We start from the raw sequence: 8560 nt of genomic DNA, 5'->3' as shown, positions 1-8560 counted from the left end.
TCCGTGTTTCCAGCTTCGGGCGACGTGTGTTCTTCACCAGGCGATGATTTTGTCTTCTTGTCTATGATAGAGAGAGAAACGCAGTCATTGGTCGTCATGGCAGTCAGTGGTCGTCATGGCGACCACACAACTCTCGAATCAGTTGAGATTGTCGCTAGCTACTAGACGCAATCGGTAATACCTGAAGACTTCGGTCGTTCCTTCTTGGACTGTTTCATGCCCAAACGAGTCGCCATTGTAACAGAAATAGTTGATGTTATACGGGATATACAAATTATACGGGATATACAAATTATACGGGATATACAAATTACGGGATACGCAAATCTGCAGTATGTAATACATATTTATAATTATCTATAAGTAACTAGTAAGTATATGCATTAATATGTTTAATTGCAATAAAAATAAATTATTTATTTATAAATTTTAAAAGTATCTCTATTACAGCAAATCTGGCTCCACTAGCATATTTTCATTTTGTTAATTATTTGTATATCCCGTATAATATAAATTTGCATATTTTTGATTTTGTTAAATTTAAATCTACGCTTAAAATTTTGCACCTACAGTAGTACGGGATATTGAAGTAAGCGCGTTACTAAGCAAATACCCGTATACTATACACGTACACTAACGAGTAGGCGGGGCTTACAGTTATACAAACCTATCAATTCTAATTGCGTTCGAAATTGATCGTACAGCATGACGACGTTGGGAGACACACTCTACGGCTGGAGAAACGTTCTCTTCATCATGTCCCTCATTTTCCCGCCATCTCCAGCTTGTCAATTTGTCAGCAGCCCCACACAGACCGCCTCATCATGCTTGCATGCCTGTCTAGTAATTTGCTACGTCGACGACTGCGCAGAGCGATGCGGCGTTGCTAACGACACGTTGCGCTTCAATTCGACGCACTACAACGCGTCGATCGACGAGAACTCGTCGGTGGGAGGTTTTGTTGTAGCGACCGGACTACTTCCGGTTTCGTGGCCAAATGTGTCCTTCACATTCCGGTTTATAGACGAGCGTGTGCAGGACGTGTTTAGCATTGATGGCGACGGAGTGGTTAGTGTAAGTGGTGTTTTGGATCGAGAGATTCGTGGTCGATATGTTTTCATCATTGAGGTGTTGGTGATGCGTTTGTTGGGCGTGGATGTTTTCCTCTCGGTTGCGAATTTCAGTGGCTCGGAGTTCCGTGCGACGAGCCAAGTGGATGTCAGTGTGCTTGATGTGAATGATAATGCGCCTGTTTTTGTGGAGAGTGTGCTGCGAACGAGTTTGCTTGTGGATGCGAAGATGGGGGAGGTTGTGTTGAGACCGACTGTTGTTGATGTTGATGTGTCGTTTGCCTATCGAAATATTACCTTTGCTCTTTTGTCAACAGTTGACACGTTTTATATTCATGAAATAACAGGAGCTGTGTATCTGGCACATTCACTGGATCCGGTTATCACCAGTTATGTGTTTACTGTTGTTGCTTCTGATGGGTTGCATCACTCAACGGTTGAGGCTCAAGTCGTTGTCACGTCTGATCCGGGAGAGTGTGGCGGTGGACCTTGTGTGCATGGGCGTTGTGCACCGCTTCCTGTTGGCTATGCATGTGTATGCAATGTTGGCTATTCTGGTAACAATTGTGGAGACTTGGAGAGCTGCTTTGCATCTACCTGTGGAGATGCCGTCAATGTGGGTCGCTGTTTGCAAGGATATGCTCTGCAGGGGTGTCTGCAGCCGTCTAATATTGACGTCACTGCGACGTACAAGAACGGGTTGCCATACACGAGTGTGAGTTTTCCTCAACTGAAGGTCGATGGGGTTGCGAAACCGGAGTTGTGTTATTCGACGCTGCAGTTGGAGCCGTTGGTTGGAAATCCGTTTCTAGCGTCGCCGCTTCGAGCATCTGTCAATGCGTCGTTTAGTGATGGACGACTGCGGTTGGTGATCACAGAGGAGCAGCTCACGAGTGTGTCCTTGTTTCTACAGATTTGTTGTCCTGAGTTTGACTGTTTCACTGTCGGTGACCTTCGTTATCCGCCTCAAGTGTTGAGCCACAGTCATTACATCAATCAGTCGTTTCGATTGTTGGACGACGTTCGAGTAACGATCGCTCGCTGTCCGTTTGTGCATGAGTTGGATCATGGCAGATACAGCTGCTCAGGGTTTGGGTATGGAGATAGCTGTGAGTTTGAGTGTGAGTTTGGATTCACACTTGTTGGAGAGGCAACCGTAGAGTGCAGAGAGGATGGCAAATGGGCTTTTCCACTGCCGTTATGTAAAACAATTGATGTAGTTATTTCAAGTGTGAGTGTGGTGTTGGGCGAAACATTTCACACTGGGCATCCGCAGACGGTGAGTGTTACTGCTGTGTTGAGTATTCGACCAGAGAAATTGGTCGTTCTTCCTGTTGTCGTATCCGATACGTCCGAAGTGATCGTTTCCGTATCCACGTTGATGTTTACTAACCGAGACTGGAACGTATCTCAAGAAATCTGGTTATCGTCAACAGGAGACGACGGGATGTTCGATGAGGATAGGGAAGTGACTGTAACGGTTGGACCAGCAATTGCATCTGATTTATACATCGGACAGCCATCTCCCGCTCCCACCATCACTGTGACTAACGTAGACATTGACTGGTATCTTGCAGACTTCATTCTATATGCAATAGAAGCCAAAACGGACACTTCATTTGACGATGTGTCACGCGTAGCTGGAATTGGCCCAAAGGGTCGTGTTCCTGTGTCAACGGTGGGATCACCGTCTCGTATTCCTGGCACATCAGCGGGTGTTACTCAACCCATTTTCTGGTTTCCACCTGCAAGCTTTATTGCCTATGCAAACAGTGATGACTGGCTGATAGGCAACGCGTCATTCACCGTTGACTTTTGGCTTCAACTGAACGCCGAAGACGAGTTGAGAAATCGGACGGTTATACGATACGGACACTCTAATAGCAGCACTGCTGCAGACGGATTTGAAATCAGAATGGAGAACAGGAATCTTGCAGTGAATGAGTACGTTCCGGTTTTATGTCTTCGTACAGAGTGTCGTATGTGTCATACTCAAACGAATCTGTTTGCCGGCAATTTTCATCATTATTCGTTCATTCAACGATCCGATAAGATAATTTACTGTTTTGTTGATGGTAACGTTGGAGTATGGGACAGTGAGAGTGTAAACGAGGAGCTCGGTTGGCACACAACACTCTCTGTTAAGAATAACAGCAACTACGTGTTGCATATTGGCGGTTTCATGTACGATGGTCAAACACGAAATTCTCTAAATGCTCAAATTGATCTAATACGTTTGTTTAACAGAGACATTCGTCATATAGATGATAATTTGCTTGTTACTAATTCGACGTCGTTTATGCCGCCTGGTGTAAGCAATCTGTTTCATTGTGTTCCGTTGTTGAGGCCTGTAAACGGTGCCGTCTCGTGTGCTGTTGGCGTTGAGCATTTCCAGTGTACATACAGTTGTCTTGCTGGTCACCATCTGTTTGGTGGTGATACAGTGAGAGTTTGCTATGACAACACCACGTGGTCAGGAAGCGCTCCGCTATGCATAGTTCTTCAAGTTGTGGTGTCCGACTTGATGTTGACTGTTGGTGAAAGCCGAATAACCGGATACAACACGACGGCCAGTTTTGCAGTGAGACTTACTTTGAAGCCTTCAGATGTTGTCGTTTTGCCGGTTCGATTTGTGTCTACGGACTCTCTTAATGCTGTCACACTAAACGTATCTGAGATTTTCTTCTCACCAGACAACTGGACTGTTTCTCATTACTGTGAAGTCATCTCCACCGGAACGGATTTTGAGCTTGATGGAAACGAGGAGTTCACTGTTGTGGTTGGACCAGCAGTGGCTTCAGAGCATTATGTTGGGTACCCGATGTCTCCACCAACAGTTGAAGTGATCAGTATCGACGAAGATCCTTACATTGCTCGATTCATTCTCCAGTCAGAAAAGTTTATAAGCGACACATCGTTTGATGATGCAACAATAAAACCCGAAGGCGTTGAGAAACACATTGCAGAGACTGTAATCGATGCCGAACGAATATCTGGGAATGCGACGGGACTTTCTGATGGAACGACTACGATCAACATGACTGATGGTATTGTCGTGTATCCAGATCACATGGACTGGAGAGTTGGCAATGGATCATTTACTCTAGATTTATGGGCTCAGTGTGACAACGGTCTAAACAGAGACGAAGTACCGCTTGTTCATTACAGTTACGGCCTTGCTGGTGTACCGCCTTCCAGTGGCTTTTCGTTGTCTCTTATAAAAACTACTGAAATGCTAGAGATTGGGTTTAGACTCAAAGTGTGTTTGAGTGGAGAATGCGACAGCTGTGATTATCTGGCTCAAGGAGGAGATTGGCATCATTACGCTGTCATTCGTGAAACCAACGGTGACTTCATATGTTGGGTTGATGGACACCCAATCAGCTGGCTGCTTCCGGCTCATAATCCATCATGGAATGCAAGTAGTAATTACATCAGTGGTGAAAACGGTTACAAGCTCTATGTGGGTGGCAATGTGAGTCGATCGGAAGCCACATCTACAACGTCACTGCCTGAAGTTTATCTCGATTTAGTTCGTTTGTATGCTGATGATTACGGTCGTCAAGGGTCTAAGTTGATCAAAGGAGTTGATAATGGCATTCAACCGCCTGGAAACGAGGATCTATTTGACTGTGGGATTTTAGCACGTCCGGCTAACGGATCTATCAGTTGTTCACGTGGACAAGGAAATGTTGGAGACGAATGCACATTGAGGTGTGACTTTGGATATGATATGGATGGTGTCACTGAGTCCGCTCGGTTATGTGAAGCAAATGAGTACTGGAATGGGACCGAGTTGGTGTGCACGTTCGTCGAGTGTGGGCAACCCGAACGAGTAGAAAACGGAATTGTTGATTGTACTGGCACGACGTTCAATGAGACATGCAAGCAATCGTGTCTACCCGGTCACCTCTTCAACGGCAGTGACATTCGCTATTGTCTTGCAAGCAGATTGTGGGACGGACAGCTTGCAGTTTGTACTCCCGTTGAGTGTCCACAGTTGGTAAGTGAGTGTGCATGCTTGCTAATCTGCTCTTACTATCTACTCGCCTTTCTTTTATTCTGTTTGGTTTGCAATATTTCCTGTACGGCTGTGCAGCATCACACATGAAATGCACTGTCAGATGGCAGTTGTGTGTGCCGTTTTCTAAACCATTTATATTCTGTCTATCTGCTGGACTGCACATACAGCCGTCAGCAAATCTTGTCTATCTCTAATCATAACTTTAGTGTGCATGCACATGAACATGTAACAATGTATGAGGCTCAATGTGAGTACGTAGGAACTTGGGCAGGGCAGGCTTGATTGGTTGGTGGGAGTGATGCACGTCAGTCTGGGCAGCAGCAGCTCTGCTTAAAGTCGTGACTGGCCATCTGGCACAGTGTCGGTTGAGTCTATCTTGCCAAATGTATTGTATACACAATGCCAGGGTTGGGTAGGCGGGCGGGCAGGTGAAGCACAATGAAGAGCAGCAGAGAGCAGCAATTTATTACGTATTTCTGTCTGTTTGTTGTTCTGCCTGTTTGCGGTTCTGTCTGTTTGTTGTTCTGTCTGTTTGTTGTTTTCTCTGTGTATTGTTCTGTCTGTTTGTTGTTTCGTCTGTGTATTGTTCTGTCTGTTTATTGTTCTGTCTGTTTGTTGTTCTGTCTGTTTGTTGTTCTGTCTGTTTGTTGTTCTGTCTGTTTGTTGTTCTGTCTGTTTGTTGTTCTGTCTGTTTGTTGTTCTGTCTGTTTGTTGTTCTGTCTGTTTATTGTTCTGTCTGTTTGTTGTTCTGTCTGTTTATTGTTCTGTCTGTTTGTTGTTCTGTCAGTGTGTTGTTCTGTCTGTTTGTTGTTCTGTCTGTTTATTGTTCTGTCTGTTTGTTGTTCTGTCAGTGTGTTGTTCTGTCTGTTTGTTGTTCTGTCAGTGTGTTGTTCTGTCTGTTTGTTGTTCTGTCAGTTTGTTGCTCTGTCTGTTTTTTTCTGTTTGTTTGTTATTCTGTCAGTTTGTTGTTTCGTCTGTGTATTGTTCTGTCTGTTTATTGTTCTGTCTGTTTGTTGTTCTGTCAGTTTTTTGTTCTGTCAGTTTGTTGTTCTGTCTGTTTGTTGTTCTGTCAGTTTGTTGTTCTGTCAGTTTGTTGTTCTGTCTGTTTGCTGTTCTGTCAGTTTGTTGCGCTGTCAGTTTGTTGTTCTGTCTGTTTGTTGTTCTGTCAGTTTGTTGTTCTGTCTGTTTGTTGTTCTGTCAGTTTGTTGTTCTGTCTGTTTGTTGTTCTGTCAGTTTGTTGTTCTGTCTGTTTGTTGTTCTGTCTGTTTGTTGTTCTGTCTGTTTGTTGTTCTGTCAGTTTGTTGTTCTGTCTGTTTGTTGTTCTGTCTGTTTGTTGTTGTTCTGTCAGTTTGTTGTTCTGTCTGTTTGTTGTTCTGTCTGTTTGTTGTTCTGTCTGTTTGTTGTTCTGTTTGTTTATTGTTCTGTCTGTTCATCAGTCAGTTAACCACAGTTCTTCAGCATTTATTTCTGGTTTAGTCAAAGACTGTTTGTGTGTATCTTTGCGTCTGTCTTCGTCTGCTTTAATACGTATATTTGGCTGATAGGATATTTTCTGTATAAAATAAGACACTTTATTGCTGTTGTCCTGTAGCTTTCATGTATGGCAATAAAAGGATTGTATGATAATTCATGCATTGTCATACATTATGAATATACAACGTGTATCCATAAAAATACAACAATACGTCTCAATCACAACTGGAAGTGCCTTTCAGGATTAGAAATCTTCTGTAACACCTATGATCCAGTCAATGACTCTTACAGCATAAACTATTAACAGACAAAAAGGTACACCCCTAGTGCATGGGTTTCTACAACATCAAAACTTCTATGGATCCAACAGCGAAACAATGATTCTACTACAGATGTGACAATGTTTTTAAACAACAAATCTAAATCTTGTCTAAACAGTTTGCATAACTTGCACAACGAGCACTGTTGTCTAACTATGCATCTATGTATCTATCTATGTGTGTTGGTCAAGATGTCATGATCATGCGGTTTGTATTACCTATTCCATGCTCTAAGTCTTTGTACTGTGTTGTCAATGAAGTAACATTAATATATATTGTGTGTCATTGTAGAACGTGACCAACACTACGATTATGTGCAACTCAACACTGTTTGGTGGGACTTGCGATATTACTTGCTTACCGGGTCTTTTACTGGACGCTGATAATGTTGATTATCCGCCCAACAGTTACAGTGTGAAGTGCAATGCGTCTGGGGAATGGAGTGGTATGTTTTATGCTTGCAACAGACCAGTATGGTGTGTTCAACCACAGCAGCTTTTGAATGGTACAGTTGTCTGCACAGGAAGTGCCTACTTGGATGTAAGTTGGGAAGTGGGATGGGCTTATTGGGATTGGGATTCGTATGGTTGTTTAGCTTTGATGACATGCACGTGCGCATGCACACACACACACACACACACACACACACACACACACACTTGACACACACACTTGACACACACACTTGACACACACACACACACACACACACACACACACACACACACACACACACACACACACTTGACACACACACTTGACACACACACGCACACTTGACACACACACACACACACACACACACACACACACACACACACACACACACACACACACACACACACACACACACACACACACACACACACCACACATACACTACAATTATATACATACAGACCTAGGGACTCAATTTCTCAAAATCTAGTGGAAGTAAATTGTAACATAAATTATTGTATTTGTTATTTTGGCTAATGCAGTTTGCTCTGTTAGACATGTGAATACGAATGCTTCGATGGATTTTTTCTGGACGGGCCATCTAAACGTACTTGCAATGAAGTAGCAATGTATTCAGGTGATGAGCCACAATGTTTACCTCGAGACTGTGGCGATTTGGTAAGATATCAAAACTTCCATGGTATGTATGAATTATATGACATTGTTGATTTGTTGCTGCAGCCACCAGCAACGTTTGGTAGTATTGCTTGCACAGGCACAAAGTTTGGTGACAGCTGCACTGTTATGTGTGATTCTGGATATGGACTGGTGGTATTGGGACGTCGTTTTTGCTTGGCAGACGAATCGTGGTCGAGCAACTCAACCGAGTGTGAGGAGTATGATTATTGTATTTTGGGCAAACACAATTGTAATGGAACTACAGCAACGTGCAAGTCAACAGGTCGACGTCAGTTCACGTGTACATGTAATGCTGGGTTTGCAGGCAATGGCACTTACTGTGGGAAAGACACGGATGCCGATGGAAGGCCTGATGTGTCTCTCCCGTGTGCTAACGTTAGTCTATTTTGTGTGGCTGATAACTGTCCGTTTGAGCCCAACAGTGGACAGGAGGACTCGGATGGAGACGGTATTGGTAACGCATGTGATGTGGATGATGACAATGATGGGTTGACAGACATCAATGATAACTGTGATACAGTGGTGAATCCTAGTCA

General features: G+C 43.7%; 1 protein-coding gene across 2 annotated transcripts in view; it reads right to left on the bottom strand.

Moving 5' to 3' along the window:
* Window positions 1-270, bottom strand: part of LOC134196664 (MYCBP-associated protein-like) — a 15664-nt gene extending 15394 nt beyond the window's left edge. For both annotated transcript variants that reach the window (XM_062665871.1, XM_062665872.1), the window contains exons 1-2: window positions 182-270; window positions 1-61 (exon numbers count right to left, since the gene is read on the bottom strand). The exon at window positions 1-61 is cut by the window's left edge and continues 94 nt beyond it. In XM_062665871.1, coding sequence (XP_062521855.1) covers window positions 1-61; window positions 182-236 — 116 coding nt within the window. In that variant the 5' untranslated portion in view covers window positions 237-270. The remainder of the gene's footprint in view (window positions 62-181) is intronic.
* Between the last annotated feature and the right edge of the window lie 8290 nt (window positions 271-8560).

Source organism: Corticium candelabrum, chromosome 21 (assembly GCF_963422355.1).
Source record: "Corticium candelabrum chromosome 21, ooCorCand1.1, whole genome shotgun sequence".
In the NCBI taxonomy this organism is placed as follows: Eukaryota; Metazoa; Porifera; class Homoscleromorpha; order Homosclerophorida; family Plakinidae; genus Corticium; species Corticium candelabrum.
Note: the sequence above shows the minus strand (reverse complement) of the source record. Positions and strands in the feature narration are given on the sequence as shown.